The sequence below is a fragment of the Gallus gallus genome, chromosome 1 (assembly GCF_016699485.2).
Source record: "Gallus gallus isolate bGalGal1 chromosome 1, bGalGal1.mat.broiler.GRCg7b, whole genome shotgun sequence".
Lineage (NCBI taxonomy): Eukaryota > Metazoa > Chordata > Aves > Galliformes > Phasianidae > Gallus > Gallus gallus.
The window spans coordinates 76056145-76076462 of record NC_052532.1 but is presented as its reverse complement, the minus strand read 5'-3'; the positions used below and the strand labels follow the sequence as shown (position 1 = coordinate 76076462).

The following is a 20318-nucleotide window of genomic DNA, read 5'->3' as shown; positions in this document are numbered from 1 at the left end:
AAAACAAAGTCGCAATGTTGTTCTGCACAGTTCATCCAACTCAGCCCGAACTCCATCTCCCATTACCAGTACCATCACCAGCTACTCCTGGTCAGGAGGCACCCAGGAAGTGAGTGCTTCTGAAATGTTTCCTTATATCTAGTCTGTCCCTCTCCTAGTGCAGCTCTGTGTCTTTCCTGTTCTATTGTCAGTTCCCAGGAGCAGAGCCCAGCACCTCGCTCTGCTTCCCCTCCTCAAGATGCTGCAGAGAGCAGTGAAGTCATCTCTCAGCTTTCTCCAGACTGGGCATTTGAAGTGTCCTCAGCCTCTCCTCACAGAATATGTCTTCCAGCCCTTATACCAGCTTGGTTGCCCTCCTCCAGACAAGGCTTGGATTTGTGTCTCTAGGGGCAATCAATAGAGCTGATCACAAGGCACGTGGAAGCATGCACACCACTAAGTCTCCAGGATGAATCACTTAAACCTCTCAATTTTGTGAAGGATAAACAAATGAGTGCAGTGTTTGACATCTGCTGCTCTAAGCAGGGAAGGTAAAGGCTAAGCCATAGAGAAATTAGTGTATTTTTTATCACTGTTTTTTTTTTTCTGTCTTTACGTTTTTCTTGCTGAAACACAGCCACCTCCCTCCAAATGCTTCCTAGGAGCCAAACACTACAGGTTTAAGTTTACAGTTCAAGTCTGAAAAAGAATGTTCTGAAGGAACTGGAGGAGTTCTTAATAAAGTGGGCATAGAAATTGCAATGGGTAGCAAATCAAAAATGTCACTACCTGCAATTTTTACATTCAATATGTGTTTGTTTGTTTGGTGTGAACTCCTCCTGCAGTAATATATTCAGTCATGAACTATCTCCTGAGCTTAATAAGGAGTAGGCACAATATACGCATATGTATGACCACTACAGTAGTTGCTTTCTTAATAAGTCTCTATTCCATATTACAAGGACTTTTATCACATCTGTTGCCTGTGCTTTGCTAAACGCTGCAAAACACGTAATTAGAACATTTTGGCATTGGCACTGCTGAGTGCCTGCCGTCTTGCAGAGGGAAACTTTCCACTAGAGCCAAAGCTGTAGCCAGTGATGCTCTTTACATACTAATACAAGGTACAGACTTCATGGACTGCAGTTCTTGCTTTTTATCAGCAAGACCTTTCTACTGAGCTGCATCTGTGTGTAGTAGATGATATTTAGTGGGATCAGTCTTCAAGAAGGGCTAGAGTCCTCAACCCATATTGATGTCTGCATGATGTTACTGGGGCCCAAACAGTTGCTGGAAGAAATGCCAAGTACACAGTTCACCTACTCTGGCTCTGCATAATTTTGCTTCTGCACTCTCCTCCAAAGTATAACTTACATATACTCTGTCATAAAATACAAACACACACCACAGTACTCAGATTTATGATTTATATTTTATTTTCCTTCTTTTTACAAGCAAGAAAATCCCTGGATTATAACGATCAGAATTAATCAGACACCCAAAAGAATACACCCAAAAATGACTGTCAAGGTGAGCAGCATGGCATGGGCTGGGTTTAGTCCTGAAATGCAATTTGAGATCTTCCCCAGCACCAATATCAAACTGTGATTTCCATCCTAGGGCATGTCCCACTAGTAGAACTCCTGTGGGTCGAAACAGTGGACAATAAGAGAGCAGGCCATGTCCCTGGAGAAATGAGAGTAAAAAGAGGGATCATATCAGAGAGAAAATAGTATAACCAACTGGAATGCTAGCAGCTATGGAGACCGGATTTTCACTAAGGACAGTGTTTCTCTGGTTTAATTAAGTTCCCTTAATTCAGCCTTTTCACAGAAAAAGGTGGGACATTCAGCAGTGACAGGAGTTGGACTTGATCGTCATGGTCCCAAATAAAGGGAACATGCTGAATCAGGGGTTTGCAAGGCTCTTCTCAGGCAGCAAGAGAAGAAACATAATGAGGCTACTAGATCTGTATAGTGGTTGAGGAAGGGAAGAGTAAAAAATCTTTGTGGGGTACACACCTACCTCAGATGCAGGAAACATTATAATCAGCAAGGGCCTGCTCCTCTGCAACAGGACAGGAGAGACAGAATTTATCTTCGTACAAAGCCAAGCACGAATACCCAGAGAGCCCTGGCAGCCCATAGTACCACACTCACCTGGATGGTAGTAGTCATAGACTCTGACTTGTCCTGGCTTCAGGTTGGTCACTTCAATTTCCCTTTCTAGATGCAGGACATATGTCTCAGACACATGGCTCAGCTGAGGGAGAAAGGCAAATGACAGTTCACTTTTGAGCTGCTCTTTTGATTCCTCACCTAAATGTGATCCTGAAGATAGGCAATGACAACTCTACGGAGTCAAAGGCAAGACTTCAAGATGAATTCTGCTCTGCTAGCCCAGTCCACGATTCTCCACACAGCTCTTCCAGTGTCCTCTACTCCTGCAAATTCTCTAGTAGCACATACATACCTTGTCCAAGTAGATGGCAACACCTGCTTGGGTTTTCTCTGTTCTTCTCACAGGATACCAATGATGTGGCTAGAACAGGAGAGCAGGTGTGGCAATTTAGTTGGTCCTTTTGGAAAACAAAGTGTGAGAAATCCCAACAGGGTTTATCTAAGCCTGTGTAAGCAGATTCTTATTCATATGCTTGTGAATTTATCTGGGGCATTTACACCTTCAGGCTGATCTCTCTGCTGGGCCCTTTACCTCCTGCAAAACCCAAGTATATAAGCCTAAGCTATGTGGCTGTCAAGGATATACTGAGACAATTGAGCCAGAAGGATCACCATCCTCAAGGAGAAAGGTAAGAGACAACAGTAAGTATTCTTGTTTCTGTGTGACAGAAGGGAGGAGATGGTGAAATTGTTCAAGATAGAGACAAGCAACACATTCCTATACAATCTCCCCTCCCCTTGGGCGTGGATGGTCCAACTGACACAACATCATCATCCTTATTCCAGGCCTCTTACAGACATCCCAGATCTTGCAGCCAGGACAAATCCAGACAGTAGGGACACTTCCACAATCACCATGTTGGAAATGGCTCTCTTCCCAGTGTACCTGAGGGAGAAGATGAAATGAAGTTCCCCCTTTCCTCCATCATACTACCCTGCATGCAGGACCCTGAACCAGACAGCACAGCCAGAACTGTGGTCAGGCAGTAGCTCATGGTTGGCTACACAATGGCTACAGTGCTGTGAGCACCCCTAATCTGAGGTGACTATTTTTGTTCCTCTCCCTAGCAAGAACAAAAGACTTTGGAACTTTTCCCCACTTCCTCCTCCTCAGAGACACCTTATCTTCCTTTCCCACCCCTTCCATTTACCATATGGCCCTTCTATTACAACTGTTCGGTTACTTCATTGCAGCCAAGTATCACTCTGCTCTCCAGCCATATCTAGCCCCAAGTGTGGCTATGAGCCTGTGTCTTCAAAGTCACCTGACATTGACATAAAGAGTAACAGAGTATGCATCGTCCTCAGTGCAATTGTCTGGCTTGGTTTTCACTTGTAAGGCAAAGGACTTGGAAACCTGAGGGAAGGGAATGTTGTATCTCAGCACTGTCTGCAGAGAAAGACAAAAAGACAAAATAAGACATGGATAATAGTTTTCATATCATCTGTCATACCTTTTCAGTGACTATAGTAATCCTCAAGGTATGGACCACACTAACTAGATAAAATAGATGAGCACACTCATCCCAGTACCAGGTCATTCAGGATTGAAAAATTCCATAGTCCATCCAACTGAGACTACTTGTCCTCCCCCTTGAGACCAAGTGAGTTAGGCATACAGCAGTGGAACCACTATGCAAGGTTTCCGTCCTCCAATACTCCAAGAATCATGGAAGCAACACTTTTTGACACATTATGTCTCAGTCTACTATAACACACAGGTTTGCTGCATTGGCAACAAGCTGGAAGTAAAGCACAGTTAAAGCGCATTTCCTTGTATAGAGCTGGAACTGAGACTATTAATTTTGACGATGAGCAGAGGGCTGACACAGAAAAGTCCATGGGAAGTGGGTAACCTACCCGGGTAAAGACACAACAGCTGCCATGGGCCTGCACTGAGAACTTTCCTGGGATTTCTCTCAGTGCCATCTCCTGCACCAAAAGCCGATTGTGGTAGGAAACTTGGAACTTCCTCCCAGAGCCTCTCTGGGACCTCACTCTCACTTCTGCAACCCCTTTTGTGTTGTGTGTCAGCGCTGCATACTTAGCCAAGGCCTGCAGGGCAACTACCGTATCCTGAAAAGAAAGAAACAATTAAATTTACACATTTGCTCCACAGCTCTGAGGACCAAAGACACTTGAACTCACCATCCTGAGAACCTTTGTATACATGGGTTCTTCTCCTCAAAGTGTTCACACTGTGTTTTTTTTTCACACTTGCATAGATCATAGAATCATAGAATCGCTCAGGTTGGAAAAGACCTTAAAGATCATCAAGTCCAACCACAACCTAACCATACTACCCTAACTCTAACAATCCTCCACTAAATCATGTCCCTGAGCACCACATCCAAATGGTTTTTAAACAAATCCAGGCATGGTGACTCAACCACCTCCCTGGAAAGCCTATTCCAGTGCTTAACAACCCTTTCTGTAAAGAAGTTTTTCCTGATATCCATCCTAAACTTTCCCTGGTGCAACTTAAGGCCACTTCCCTTTGTCCTGTCACCTGTCACCGGTGAGAAGAGACCAACTCCGCTCTCACTGTAAGCACCTTTCAGAGGCAGAGATCTTTCTCAGGCACTGTTACCTTCCCCAGCCCTGAGTTACCTGGGTTGAGGCAAATCCTCCATAGGCATTTTGCTGTCTGGTGAGCCACGCCACAATGCCAGAGGCTATGGTGAAGTCAGCCTCTGTGACATTTGGCTTGGAGAGCAGGGCCAGGAGGACATAAGCTGTTAACTCCACATCCACAGACAGTGGCTGTGACCAAAGGCTAGTGCTGTGTGCCTTGGATGGGGTCTGACTCCAATGGATCTGCCCACCTGGGAAAAGGAAGGAGGTAGATGACATTGAGGGGTATCAGGGAAGAAATCTTGAGGCCTAGAAGGCACAGTGTTGCGTATGCAAGGACTGTACCCAGTACTATGTATTACACATTGAAGAGCCATTTATAAAGCAAAAAAGTAACTTGCCAATAATCAAGCATACCTCCCAGGCATTTGATTTTTTCATTTTCCTGTTTGCCAGGTAAACTAGCTGACTGATACTAGCTAGCTACCCACTAGCTGGTTCTGTCAGGGAATAAGAAGAAGTCAGGCAGTTTGCCAGTTTGCTTTGTTGAGCACTTTGCAGTCCTGCATAAGAAACTCAACTACTTTCAGAGCACAACCTCCATTCTGGATGCCAGAAAAGGTCAAAAGCTTTGAAGGAAATCAACACCCACAGCACAGTATTGCCAGAACATACTTTAGTTTTTTAGACAGACAGTCTGCAAGCCTATCTTTGATGAAGGACAGAAATTAAGACCTAAAGGGTAATGAGTAAGGGTACGGTCTTTTCAGGTTGCATGTAACCAAGGGGCTCAAAAAGGTCATCTACCCTTTTTCTGATGTTTGTCTGGCACTAGGGCTTCCATACCTGCTCTGATTGCCTTTTCATCAAGTATGTCAAGAAGCTCTTGTGTGCGCTGAGGATCCTTAGCCAGGGCAAAGGTGTAGGCCAGCAGGGCCTGTGTGTAAGTGCTGGTAGCTTTGGGAAGGGAAGGAATGATACACCCCAGAGCCTTGCGCACCACTGTACTCTACAGAAAAGAGTTACATTGATATTGGTCACATGCAAACACATGAGGCATGCAAACACTGAGTTACACAAGCAGAAGGATGTATTAGTATGCACTAGCATAGAAAGCAACCCATATATTCACCCTTTTATCACTGTGCTCAAGTCTGCACTTTCCCTTTGTATCGCTTCAGCACCCCCAAGCCCTCCAGCCCTCAGTGCAAGGTTCTTGACAGAGGTTTCCCCCACAAATGGTCATGGATTTCAGCAGTGCTCTCTCAGTGAAGTGAATTCCCTTACTACTAGAATAGCATCACCACATCTTACTTTGAACAAAAGGGCAACAACACACGATTGCAATGCTTGCAAGATTACTGGGTTCAATTCAGCTCTTCGGTGCCTTTAGGTCACTGGGACTTCCAGCTTCCTTTGAAATATCTGTACTGTTGGCAGGACACAGAATTCATTCTGTGAATTCTGATTCATTGAATTCTTATTCATTCACGCATCATTCCACGTGAGCCAAACACATGGAGTGGTTGCCTACTTAATATTTTTGTATCTACAGCACTTAGTGGTTTCCCCTCTTCAGTTTTCTACCAGGATGAAGGTCCTTGTCTTTGTATTTCATTCTGCTCCATTTGACAGCACATTTCAAATACTTGTGATCCAGTTTCATGAAAAGTCACCTCCATACAAGTCAGCCAAAATCAGACAGATCATGGAATTACCAAATGACAGATAATTCAAATTATGAGGGATATTAGAAGGTCTACAATCCAACATGTATCCAAAGCAGGGTTAGCTGTGAGATGAGACAAGGTTGTTGAGAGATTTATCCAGTCAGGTCTTCAAAACCTCCAATGATGGAGACAACTGACCATCCTAATCAACCTGTACCAATCCTTGAGTGTCTTTACAGTGAAAAAGGTGACCTGAGAGACACTTGTCAGAAAGATGATTAATTTCCAGCTGTCTTTCACTTATTTCTGGAAAACTTTGCTTCTCCAAGTCTATAGCAATGCATTTATCCATCAATTTGATTATGTATTTTAACTGCCAGTACCACTGCCTAGTAATTAGTTATGATCTTTACTACTTGCAAGACTTCCCCCTTATTATTATTTACTAGATGTACAATTCCAACTGCCCTACTTCACAGCATGTGTCTCTTTAGCACTCCTTTCCCAGATTTCCAGTTTCTGGGAAGATGAAACACATTACAAATATCATGTTTATTCACTTGGCTATGGCAGTCACGCCTACCTCTCTCCCCTCTCTAACACCTCATTCCTAGCTTTCGGCTGTGCACAGTGCAATGGGTAGTAAGAGATTGTGAGGATGGTGAGGGGTGCAGGACTCAGCAGCACAAGTCTGGAAAATGGGCACAGTATCTAGACATGAGCACCAGTAGTACCTAGTAGAATCATAGAATCATTTGAGTTGGAAGGGACCCTTAAATGTCATCTAGTCCAATTCCCTTGCAATGAACAGAGACATCCACAGCTAGACCAAGTAGCTCAGAGCCTGCCCCACCCTAATCTTGAATGTCTCCAAGGACAGGATATCTACTACATCTCTGGGCAACCTGTTCCAATGCCTCACCATCCCTATTGCAAAATACTTCTTCCTTATATCCAGTCTAAATCCCCCCTTCTTTAGTTTGAAACTACTTCCACTTGTCTTATCATAGCTGACCCTGCTAAAGAGTCTGTCCCCTTCTTTTCTGTAACTTCCCTTTAGATACTGAAAGGCTGCTATCAGGTCTCTCCAGAGCCTTCTCTCAGAGCCCCAGCTCTCTCAGCCTGTCCTTGTGCAGGAGGTGTTTCATCCCTTGGATCATTTTTGTTGCCCTCTTCTGAATGCACTCCAACAGGTCTATGTCTCTCCTGTGCTGAGGCCTCCACATCTGGACACAGTACTCTAGGTGAGTTCTCACCATTGCAGAATAGAGGGGCAGGATCACCTCCCTTGACCTGTTGACCACACTTCTTTTGATGCAGCTCAGGATACAGTTGGCTTCCTGGACTGCAAGGGCACATTGCTGGCTCATGTTCAGCTTACCATCCACCGGTATTCCCAAGTTCTTTTCAGAAGAGGTATGCTTTGCCTTTACATACTCCAGCTTGTACTGATAGTGAGGGTTGCCACAACCCAGGTGCAACACTTCGCATTTTGATTTGTTGAACCTCATGATGCTCTTCTGGACCCACTGCACAAGCCTGTCTAGGTGTCTCCGGATGGCATGCCATCCCTTGGGTGAGTTGACTGCACCATACAGCTTCATGTCATCTTGCAAGCTTGCTGAGGGTATACTCGATCTCACTGTTGATGTCATTGATGAAGGTGTTAAAGAGCACCAGTCCCAGTACTCAACCTTGAGGGACACCGCTCATCACAGATCCCTGTTTGGACATTAAGCCATTGACCAGCACTCTCTGGGTATGATCTTGTAACCAGTTCCTCATCCATTGGACATCCACTTATCAAATCCATATCTTTCCAATATGGAGAGAAGGATACTCTGGGAGACTGTGTCAAAGGCTTACTGAAGTTCAGATAGATGACAACAGTGGCTCTTCCCTTGTAGTAGTCTAACCTCATATTCTCCCCTGCCAACAGAGTCCTCCATAAGGGGTAGTTGAGGCTTCTTCCTGAGAAGTGGTAAGTTCATCATCTCCTGGCCAATTACTTTGTTCACAAGTCTCTCCAAGGTGCTCTATTTCCTGCCTCAGTGACTCCACTAAGCTCTTCAGAATTCAAGCAAAATCATAGCAAAGGATTCTTATATTTACCTCTGGTGTATCTCCTCTCTCCATGTATGCAGCAGTGATGTAGGCAGCCAAGAGAACTTCCCCATCCATACCTCCCTACAAAAAGCATAAATATCCAAAAGATGGGAAAGGTGATACACAAAGACCTGAAACTATTCAGGAAACATCACACCTACCCCTGGTTTTCTCCCATGCAAGAAAGCAGAACATAACAGAAAAGTGTGCTAAAACAATTACAATTGGCAAGAACTGCTTTGAATTTCCTTTCAAAATTCTCTGGGTCCTACTTTCATGGCTGTGTGGAAAAGTTGGCCCACATCCCTGAAGCAGCCATTCGGAAGCTGGTGGAACTCCAGCCAATTGAAAGCAGCTTGAATGCTCCTGTCGTCCAGGAAAATGTATGGCTTGGCTTGGGCAAAGCATTTGACCACAAATGCAGTCAGCCTGATTGGGGAGAGAGCAGAAAAAAAGGCATGAGAGAGGGAAAAAAGGAACAGAAAGAGATTGAGTGAATGAGTAAGCGGGAAGAATAAGTGAAAAGAAAGAAAATAAGCAGTAAATGAGGAAAACGAATAAAAGTGGGAACTTGAAACCTTCAGGTCCCTCCTCACCTACTGTTGGGCTATTCCGAGTTTGTCAGTTCAGTGTCATCCTTCATCTCAGAAGTAGTTAGATATTGATGGGTTGCACAAAAAACATTTGGAACATTCTGTGTCCAATAGGACAAAAGGGGATTCCATACTGGAAACAGAAAGCTGTCGGACAGACAGCAGGAGGACAGAAAGGAGAGAACTTACCAAGTATTACTAAGGCTTACCAAGTATTACCGTACTCATCCTTGGTACCAAATTCACTGAAAGAACCATCAGGATGTTGATACTGCAGCTGTATCTGATACCCTGAGAAGTAGTTTAGGATGACAGTGTTCAGACTGGTATTTTCAAAGAGATCGTTGGGCAGGGAAAGGGAGTGTTGTTAACATTAAAAGCCATGGAGTACTCAGAGAATAAGGAGTGTAGGCACTAGTGACTGTTACTAGTTTGAGCACAGGGAAAGGCAGAAGAATAAGGTGGATCTGTTGTACTTGCCATTGCGCAAGAATCCTGTTGCCCTCTCCTTAATCTCAGGAGTCAGCTGCCTTGTCTTCTCCAGGTACTGCAGCATATAGACAATGGGGGCAAACAGTACCATGTTCTGCTCCCCACAGCCATGGGGCATCTGCACCAGGTGGTCCAAGTTTTGCAGTGCTGTCCCCATGAGGTCACCTGGGACAGAACATAGGCACTCTGACCACTCAGAAGGTGACTGGTGGGACTCGATATTCATCTCCTCCAACCTGTGACCAGTTTCTGGTAGTGTGCTAAATAAGATAGCCCCAGCACAACAGCGTGCAGGCTGCTCTGGTCAGTCAGCTTATCAGTTTCACTGCACCCTCATTATGGGCTATACACACTCCCATCCTGACAGAGGAAGCCCATAAACAGAACGACCTTTCCCTTTCTGAGTGTTTTTGGTTATATGGAGACAGGAATCTCAGCTACACACATGGAAAGATCAAGGCAGTTGGAGCCTCGGAAACCTCAGAAAGAGTATTGAGTGTTCTGGGGTTGGGTATTCTTAGGTCTATACTCAGAGAAACAGTTGTTGGAAAAGTATTATCATAACTAAATTCCTTACCAGTGACTGAGACAGTAGCTCTCACTGAACCTTCAACCGTATTTGGAGGCAACGTTAAGGACACAGACTCCTCTGCTGGACTCCCTGATACCAGAGGGTGTAAGGTATGACAGAAAGGACAAAAGACAGAGATTCTTACCAAAAAAAAAAAAAAAAAGCTTTAAAAATCCTCAGAAGTGGTTTAAGATGTTGCTAACATCCCATTATCTTGTCACAAAGGTTGCAGATCACTTCACAAACCCTATCCCATTCCATCCTCAGCTCTGTCCATCTAACTCAACTGTGACTGTGCTATCCTAACAGCCTTCTAAAGAGGGTGAGGGCATCTTCAAGAAATTCTCTGTGGTCAAAGCCACCTACCTGCTTTCCTCTACATAAATTACCCCAACTTGATTCAAAGGAAAAGCTAAGGGGAAAAGCTAGGAGAAAAGCTACCAGGGCTTGTTGGGAGGGCTTTAAACTAGGTGTGAAGGGGGCCAGGGGGATAGTGAGCCTTCCCATGATAAGGTGTGGGAAGGCGTAACTATAATAGAGGGGCAGGGTGCTGGCAGGGGCCTTGAGGGACCTGCTGCACTGAGAGGTGCTAGCAGCAACGCAATGCATACAGAACTCTATGATGATGAGACAGTCATTGCTGGGGCAACAGAAGAAAGCAATGGGGAAATTCAAGGGAAATACCTAGACGAAACTAAGGAGTTACCCTTTAAGGAAGTGACAAGACCAGCTGCTCAGATGAAGTACCTCTACAACAATGCATGCAGCTTGGGAAACAAACAGGAGGAGCTTCCAGCTCCTGTCCTTCTTGAAAATCATGATATAGTTGTCATCACCGAAACCTGGTGGGATGATTCCCACAGCTGGAATGTGGCTATTTATGACTACAAGCTGTTCAGAAGCGACAGGTGAGGAAGGAGGGGTGGGGGTGTTGCTATCTATACAAGGAAAGAAATAGAATGTGAAGAGCTGTATGTAAAGAACAGTCATGAGCCTGCGCAACAGTTACTGAGGGAGCCTTGTGATCAGTGTTTACTACAGGTCATCCAATCAAGAGGACCCTGTGGATGAGGTCTTCTACTTCCAGATAAAGGAGGCGTTGCAATCGCAAGCACTCATCCTGATGGGGACTTCAGTGACCCAGACATCTGCTAGAGAAGTAGCACAGTGAGCTGCAGGCAATCCAGGAGGCTCCTGGAGTGCACTGAGGATAACTTCCCGAGTCAAGTAATTGACAGCCTCACCAGGGGGGATGCAATGCTGGACCTGTTGCTCACAGGTAAATGAACTGATCGGTGACATCAGGATTGGAGGCTGCCTGGGCTGTGGTGACTATATGATGGTTGAGTTCACACTCCAGAGGGACATGAGATAGCTGAAGGGTAAAATTAGGAAGCTAAACTTAAGGAAAGCTAAATTCCAGCTCTTCAGGGAGTTAGTCAACAAAAACCCTGGGAAACTGTCCTCATGGGCAAGGGTGCAGAACAGAGCTGGCACATCTTTAAGGAGGCTTTCTTCAGGGCTCAAGAGCTCTCCATGCCCAAGTATAGCAAGTCAGGAAAGGAGGGCAAGAGACTGGTGTAGCTGAAGTGGGACCTGCTGGTCAAACTGAAGAGCAAGAAGAAAATGTACAGGCAGTGGAAACAGGGACAGGTGTCATGGGAAGAGTATAAGGAAGCTGCAAAACTGTGTAGGGATGGGGTCAGGAAAGCCAAGGCCCTGCTTGAACTAAACTTGGCTAGGGATGCCAAGAAGAACAGGAAAGGCTTTTACAGATACCTCAACCAGAAAAGGAAAGTACAGGAGGGCGCACCCCCCTAGTGAGTGACACAGGTAGGCTAGTTAGCAACAGACAAGGACAAGGTTGAGATACTTCACAATTTTTTTTGCCTTGGCCTTTCCTGATAACTGCTCACTGCACAACCCTCAAACATTTGGTTTGGTAGGAGGGGATCGGGGAGACAACATCCCTCCCAGTGAAAGCGAAGGTCATGTTTGTGACCACCTGAGGAACCTGAACATCCACAAGTCTGTGGTCCCAGTGAAATGCATCCCAGGGTCCTAAGGGAATTGGCTGATGTGGTTGCCAAGCTACTCTCTATGATATTTGAAAGATCATAGCAATCAGCTGAAGTCCCTGGTGACAAGGACGGTAATATCATACCAATTTAAAAAAATGGGTAAGAAATATGACCCCGGGAACTACCAACCTGTCAGTCTCACCTCTGTGCCAGAGAAGATCATGAAACAGATCCTCCTGAAAACTACACTAAGGCTCCTGGAAGGCAGGAAGGTGATACAAGAGAACCAGCATGGCTTCACCAAGGGCAAATCCTGCTTAGCCAACCTAGTGGCCTTCTATGGTGGTGTCACTGCATCAATGGACAAGGGAAGAGCCACTGATGTCATCTATCTTGACTTCAGTAAGGCTTTTGATATGATACCTCACAACATCCTGCTCTTCAAATTGTAAAGATATGGATTTGATGGGTGGACTGTTCGATGGACAAAGAACTGGCTGCAGGATCAAGTCCAGAGAGTGGTGGTCAATGGCTCGATGTCTGGATGGAGATTGGTGCTGAGTGGTGTCCCCCAGAGGTCAGTGCTGAGACTAATACTCTCTAATATCTTCATCAGTGACATCAACAGTGGGTTTGAGTGCACCCTCAGCAAGTTTGTTGATGACCCCAAGTTGTGGGGCGTGGCCAACACACCAGAGGGACGGGATGCCATCCAGAGACACCTAGATAGGCTTGAGCAGTGGGCCAAGGTGAACCTCATGAGGTTTGACAAAGATAAATGCAAGACCTTGCACCTTGGTCGAGGCAACACTCATTACCAATACAAACTGGGAGATGAAAAGATTGAGCACAGCCCTGCCAAAAAAACCTAGGGGTACTGGTGGATGTCAAGCTGGACATGTGCCAGCAGTGTACCCTTGCACCCCAGAAAGTCAACTGTATCCTGGGCTGCATCAAAAGTGTGGCCAGCAGGTCGAGGGAGGTGATCCTGCCCCTCTGCTCTGTGCTGGTGAGGCCTCACCTGGAGTACTGTGTTCAGATGTGGTGTCCTCAGTACAGGAGAGACATGGACCTGTTGGAGTGTGTCCAGAGAAGGGCCACAGAAATTATCCACAGATGGAACACCTCTCCTATGAGGACAGGCTGAGAGAGCTGGGGCTTATCAGCCTGGAGAAGAGACAGCTGCAAGGTGACTTGATAGTGGCCCTTCAATATCTAAAGGGGAGCTACAGGAAAGAAGGGGACAGACTTTTTAGCAGGGTCTGTAGTGATAGAACAAGGGAAAATGGCTTCAAGCTCTGAGAGGGTAGATTTAGGTTAGATACAAGGAAAAAATCTTTTACAGTGAGGGTGGTGAGGCACTGAACAGGTTACCTAGTGATGTGGTTGATGCCCTGTCCCTGGAGACCTTCAAGGTGTGGCTGGATCAGGGCCTGGGCAACCTGATCTAGCTGTGGTGTCCCTGTTTGTTGCAGAGGCGTTGGACTAGATGACCTTCAGAGGTCTCTTCCAACTCTAAGGATTCTATGATTCTAAATATCAGTTACAGGTATGTCTTCTCAGTGCATCTAGTGTTCACAAAAAAGCTGCAAATAGACCCACAATGCACCATAAAATTCAAAAACAGGAGCAGCAATCTTAAGTCACACCCTCCAGCCTCACCCTGTTCAGTAGAATGGTTATTACTAGAGGCAAAAAAGTCCTCAGGCTGTCATATTAGCATCAGGAATATGGAGGCTAAAAGCTTTGACATCCTTCCTCACCCTTATCCCGGAAACTCCTGATGGCAACACAATTAGAGTATGCTTCTGTACCTTGTTTATGTTTGACAAAGAAATATACTTTAACAACTGCAAAGACCCAGGAGATTGCCAGGAATGGTGAGATGAGCAGAGTAAAAGAAGAAAACAATCTCTTTACCTTTCTTGGGACACAGGATGGAACTGTGAGCCTTTTCTATTAGCACTCCCTCTGGCTGTTGAGCATTCAATAGTAGCAGTAATGAGCACATAGGAGAGAAAAAGTGGATTACAAATAGATACAGACAAAATTTTGGTCCAAGCCAGAGATTCTCCTTTTAATCACCAATAATAAAAAAATTTAAAAAATTTTAGTCAATCATTTTGATTTCAGATAAGAAATTTTCAGAATATTTTAACTTGTGAATGCCTGTGAAACAAATGTTGCAAGATTTAGCAGAGAGTTTAGTGGGAAGAACATAAAAGGGTAAAAATACTTAAGATTTTCTGTTTAGAGGCCTGACCACAAACAGAAGAACAGAAGTTGGCGTGAAATGGAGGACACACATATAATTCCTAAATTTCAAGGCCACAGCTCAGGCCATTAGATTCTAATTTTACACCTTGAATAACAAGGGACAAGTCCTAGAATTACTCTGCACCTAACTAGGAATTGCACAAAGTCCATTTTAAGGTCTAAGTAACAGAAGAGGTTGTCTGACCCGGACTAAAAGGAGTTTGGTGATTGTATCTTTCTGTCCTTGGTTTGGGACAAATGGTATCTCTTTGCCACAGAGCTCTTTGGTGGCAATGGCCTCTGTGCTGAGAGTGATGTTCGTGAACCCTGAAAATAAGACACATTTAGTGCAGAAAACATTGCTTCCCATTAATATAACAGAAGTCACTTGTTCGCAACAAAAATTTCGATTGGAGCCCTACTTACAGGAGGTTCTGTACCTCCTAGCACTAAATTTTAAGTAGCCACGACTTTCAGAGAAATGCAGATGAGTAGTCTAGATTAACAGGGCATATAACCCAACCTCCTCACTCAGCCCTTATAAAGCATCCTCACCTTGGCCCCATTCCCTCCCCGATCCTCAGCCCCACCTCCTTTTTCTCCTCACCTAGTCGCTCAGCTGTGACACTCCACAGAAATGTCCTTACTTCTCCAGCACATAAGCAGCTGCTGTAGACACAACCCTCACATGACTTCAGCTGGAACTGTGGGAACTCCTCCATAGTCACTTGGATCTAAGGGAGCAGCAGGGATGACAGATGGTAACAAGACAAATGTCACATATTTTCTAAGATAAGGCAGGGGCTTCAGCCATCTCTTACCTAACCATACCCCATTTTTCTTACGAAGACCGTCAGGGCTCACCTACCTTCATACATTGTTGCAGGTAGCTGAGGACTGTGGCCTTCAAGATGAAGGTCTCACCCTGGATCACAGAAGACGGAAGTGTGAGCTCCACAGAAAAGGGCTTGAAAACAAGCAGACTGGAGGTTGGAGCAAGTCCGAAGCCATTATGTCCTGTGCAGAACATCCCAGCTTTCCATCCTGTGATAGTGTTAGGTACAGTGACAGTGACAGTCTGTTTTCCACTGGGACTGAAGAGAAGTAGACAGCAATAGAAGCATTTAGTAGAATTTTGTTGTACAGAGCGACAGATGACCTAGTCTATGCCCTTGTCCCCAGTACACTCCATTCCCTGACCTCAGTCTAACAGCTGACATCTGCTGAATTTGTAGCCCTTGGAGTACAGGCAAAGAGCCCCGGGACACATCATTCAGATGAAATAGACGTGCCAATACAAGGAGGGCTGCTGTGACAGTAATGCCTCATACTTTATTATGGTGGCCCACAATGTCAGAGGCAGATGGTGGTGGTATGGCAGTAGAGGCTGAACTTTCTGACCAATATTCCATTATATTTTGCTGCCATAGATTGCTGCAGTCTGGCAAAATGATATCTGACATGGAAGTGCAGATGAAACAAAGGTCTATCACTGAGCTCCTGTATGCAGAAAAAAATGCACCCACTGACATTCACTGATACTTGCTGAACATTTATGGAGACCAAAGAGTGGATGCGAGCACAGTGAAGAGGTAGGTGGTGTGTTTCATCAGTGGCAATAGTAGCAATGGGTCAGTATTACTGGTGCAGATTTTTATGGGTGGCATGCAGGCTCTTGTTCATTGCTGGCAAAAATGCATAGCTAATGGTGGTGACTATGTTGGAAAATAGCATTTTGTAACAGAGAATTTGATCTATCAAATGCTGTTATGGTGTTCTTTGTATCTGTTGTAATTTCCATGGAAATAAACAGGAGGCATTACTTCAGAGCAAAATATGTACACCATTCATGAGCAGCTGAGGGAAGAGGTACTAAAAATATCTATTTCAGGTGTTTGATTTTGGGAACTTTGTCCCCCATGCAGTCTCTTGTGAGAGGTAAGCTCCCCTTTGCATTTCTCTCTTTCATCTTCACTGATCTAACTTCACAATGCCTTCACCAATAGCTTCTGAATTAATACCCAATGCACTACTGCCTTGCTACTACCTTCCATACATTAGCAGACTCTCCTTGCAGACCAATATGAAGTAAGTCCCCAAAATAGCCTAGAATATCTTGCTATAGGCATTCACTGTTTCTGATGGAAATAATGCCCTTCTTTAGCTTTTTTTTGTATTTTATGTGGACCTTACCTAGAAAAGGCAGGAACTGCTGCCTCAGATGCTTATATCAACAGAACACTTTTGACAGTAGGTTATATGGCTGGAAGATACCATTATCATACTCAGCACTTTCCTAAGGCAGCACTTGCCCTTTGCACATGTGAAAATGCTTTAGAGCTGTCAGCAGTTCTGTTCTTCTTGGTCTGGGGATGGAGAACCAGGAACCAGAAGAGCAACAGGAGTGGTCCAAGACAAGCAGAACTTATCAAAAGAAACAAATTTTGCCATTCACCTTTCCATGAAACACTGACATCTTGAAATCTAATGGAAAGACATGGCAGAGACTTGGCCTGTGCTCACATCACAACTTCTAAGGGCATCAGAGTACTCTGTGGCTGCTCCCACGCAGAAAAAAAAAACGTCCCACATTAAAGCTTATTATATTATTTGACTCCAGTAATTGGAAACATTAGCTTTCCTCTAAAGAATCCACTTTTGCCAGGCATATACAATAGAGAGAACTTTGGTTGCTCAGATCAGACTAGTGAGCAAATCACATAGGAAATATCTGCTGATAGTAAGTAAAAGATGGATATAGCTGGAAAGAGATGGCAGGTGAGAGATGGCAGAGGCTGAGGGGGGAGGGATCTGTCCTAAGCAGATGCCAGTCTCTAGACATCAAACAGTTCTGAAGTCCAGAGAAGAAAAATCTTCAAAAGCTTATCCCGTTCTTCTGAAGCTCCCGTTCTTCTGAAGCTCAGAAAATGGCTTCCCACACCACCATTCTGCTGCCTCTTCCTGTCTGGAAAACACTAATTTGTTTCCTGGTCCATGGGGAGTCCTGGAAGCATAGGGAGCATCATGAAGGAAGGACAGTACAGATGCGGAGTAGAAACTTCTTCACCAGAGCATCTGGAATTCATATAGTGTTTGCCTGTTCAGTCCCCCATCTCACACTCAATCCAGACCCAAACACTTTCTCTCCCTCGTTTGTGTTGGTGAGGCTACCTGCACACTCACTGAATCTTCAGCCTTTCTCACAGGACACAGTCCCAAGTCCTGTGGAGGGCTTCTGTGGAGATCAGCTTCTCCTTTATCCCAGGATACATCCCATGAGCCTACTTTGTGAATTGCTGATTCACAGAGCCAGCACAAGCAGACTGCAGAAAAGAAAACAAGCTGCTTCAACACATCATGCCTACTTTGTTCTATTTTCATGCCAGCCACCTCCTTTGGATGGATACTTTCTCTGCATGGTCATCTAGTACAGGACAATATATTTGATGCAGACATCAGCTCCAACAAGAAACAATCTGGTAGGTATGAAACCCATAATGTATGTCCTTTGGTGTCTTCCTTGGTATCTTATGATTTAAATCTGGTTGTATCTGCTGCCATTCCAGGTCACCCAAACTAGACTCCCACTACTCAGTCTACTCACCCGACAGAATACAAATCCCATAGCCAGGTTTTTGTGAAATACTTGTGCACTTTCTCCTCAGGTGAAGAAACAGGTGAAAACATAGTGGGCTGATAGGTAGATGTCATCAGATGTCCTGCTGGAAGTAACAAACACCCAGCTACCACAAAGTCCTCAGGCCCTGGTTTAGAGTAGAGGGCCTCCATACTAGCTTAGACTGCGAGTCATCCAGTCAGGTCATGGGGAGCACTGCACTGGAACTGAAGATGCTAGCCCAAATTTTACAACCTCCTGTCTTATTTGATACAATAAAGCCTCTTTGGGCCTTAATTGTGTTCGTAGGCACCACAGGAAGGGCAAATATTCCCTCATCTCAGAAGTTAGACCTGGGATCTGCTCAGCTCATAAGCATTTCAGAACCAGAAGCCGTAAGTCCCACACAGCCTAATAAGCATAACAGATTTAAAGTCAGAGAAGTGTCTCTCCTCCATGTGCAATTACAGGAAGTACTGCCTCTTATCTCAAACTCAGGACTTCTTTCACCTTTTCTACATCCCATGTAAGAAGTAGTAGTTGTCAGGTTCTTACTGTTAGATTCCTTATGGGGCTGAGCAAACATCAACATAGGCCTGGAAGTGAACATCCCTCTTTCCTGCATCATGGTTGTTGACTGAGTAGTTAGACACAGTCTTGGTTTCCTGATATTGGTGTTGGACATAATTTTCAATCCCATTTCCTATAGGAAAAAAAAAAAAAAAAAAAAAGAACTGAAGCACTGGATACTTCTCCTATCCTCTCTTCCCTTTATCCTGTGCCTTATTCTCCCCTTATGCATAGGAACTCAGCTATCCTCTGGCTTAGTAAACTATTCTCTTGCTTCAGTTTAGGCGAGAGTCATTCAGATCTTCAGCAAAGAGCAAACAAGTTCTTCTGGGTTAATTCATCAGGCCCGAGTCAGAAAAGTTTCTTCTTTTTCAAATGCATGGTTATTTAGGCACTGTGGCTTCTCAGTCTGCAAAGTGAAATTCCTACCAGATTAGTCTTGGACAACCCAAGTTGCTCATGATATGGAGATTACACATACTATGTGAAATCCAATTAAAGTAACCAATAATACTTGGCATCCTAAATCACACAATAAGAGTGCAGTAACCACACAACAATTTCCCCTTGGTCAACAATTTAAAGTAGCTTATTCAAAGAACAAATTGATTATGAGGGCACTATTGATAAAGCCAGAGGGCCACACTTCCCTCAATTCATGAATTACGAATCAACTATTTTTACCCTGAATGCTGTAAACACATCAGGCTGATCAGAATTTTGGAACCCGCATGAATTGTCATCTTCAGACACTTGATGAGGATACCCGGAGTATGTAGATGGAATAGATGGAAAGAGCCCATAGATCTGGGAAAGCAAGAAAAGCAAAAGAAAAAAGTCAGCACAAATAATACTTGGCATTCATTTTGTGTAGTATATCCAAGGCCAGTTTGAATTGCTCCTGGCTATCAAACATGAATGTATGTCAGAAAGAACAGGCTCAAAGTTTTCCTTCTCTGGCTCTTCTCCGACAGAGCCAGCAATCTGTTGAAATGAATATGAGACACAGCAAACAAAGCTGGGTCTGGATTTACTACTGGTGCACTGAGTGGCATTCCATCTCTTTAACTGATGCCTCCTAATCCTTACCTGTGCCACACTAAGAAAACCTTTATCCTTCTAGTTGGTGCTTTGAGTTCCCTGAGAGACAATTCTCTGAGAAGATGCAACAGCCTGTCACTCTTTCTCCCACCCCTCTTCTTGTCAGTGCAAAGGAAGGAGAATAAGTTAGACCAGATTCACTCACTCACCATAGAGTGGCTGAGTTCTTTTTCTGGCTTCAGCAAAAAGACAGTCTGATCCACAGCCCAGACAGCACATGTAGACCCAGGTGCTGCCTGCAGGTGGAGATTAACCTCTGAACCAGGAAGAATCTTGGGCACTGAGAAGCTCAGCTCTGCCTGGATGTGAAGAACATAGGTAAAACATACGCAAAACGTAGGTAAAATATACGCAACATTTCTGCTGCTGGTCTCTCTACCACTTCCTGAGCAGGGAAGGTCCCTACATGAAGAGAATTTCCAAGGACATGATTTGAATGAAAAACCAAGGAATTTCTTAAGGACTCCTAAAAGGTATTTAAGAAAACATCATGTTGGGATTCTATGCAGAAAGATGACAGGTCACATGAAAGACAGAGAGGGAGAACCATCTTGTCTACAATCACTGTGACCAGGTGACAGCACTGGAG

General features: G+C 44.6%; 1 protein-coding gene across 9 annotated transcripts in view; it reads right to left on the bottom strand.

Annotated features, from left to right (window-relative positions):
- Positions 1–1392: 1392 nt before the first annotated feature.
- A2ML1 (alpha-2-macroglobulin-like 1) overlaps positions 1393–20318 on the bottom strand; it is a 49820-nt gene continuing 30894 nt past the window's right edge. For all 9 annotated transcript variants that reach the window (XM_046899066.1, XM_040648262.2, XM_040648280.2 and 6 more), the window contains 22 exons: positions 19879–20028; positions 19313–19435; positions 18614–18761; positions 18047–18164; positions 15311–15536; positions 15050–15176; positions 14648–14769; positions 14107–14161; positions 10172–10255; positions 9583–9759; positions 9312–9393; positions 8782–8938; positions 8516–8590; positions 5580–5742; positions 4770–4984; positions 4020–4235; positions 3425–3549; positions 2955–3045; positions 2452–2520; positions 2139–2241; positions 2005–2046; positions 1393–1665 (listed from right to left, as the gene is read on the bottom strand). In XM_046899066.1, coding sequence (XP_046755022.1) covers positions 2006–2046; positions 2139–2241; positions 2452–2520; positions 2955–3045; positions 3425–3549; positions 4020–4235; positions 4770–4984; positions 5580–5742; positions 8516–8590; positions 8782–8938; positions 9312–9393; positions 9583–9759; positions 10172–10255; positions 14107–14161; positions 14648–14769; positions 15050–15176; positions 15311–15536; positions 18047–18164; positions 18614–18761; positions 19313–19435; positions 19879–20028 — 2667 coding nt within the window. In that variant the 3' untranslated portion in view covers positions 1393–1665; position 2005. The remainder of the gene's footprint in view (positions 1666–2004; positions 2047–2138; positions 2242–2451; positions 2521–2954; positions 3046–3424; positions 3550–4019; positions 4236–4769; positions 4985–5579; positions 5743–8515; positions 8591–8781; positions 8939–9311; positions 9394–9582; positions 9760–10171; positions 10256–14106; positions 14162–14647; positions 14770–15049; positions 15177–15310; positions 15537–18046; positions 18165–18613; positions 18762–19312; positions 19436–19878; positions 20029–20318) is intronic.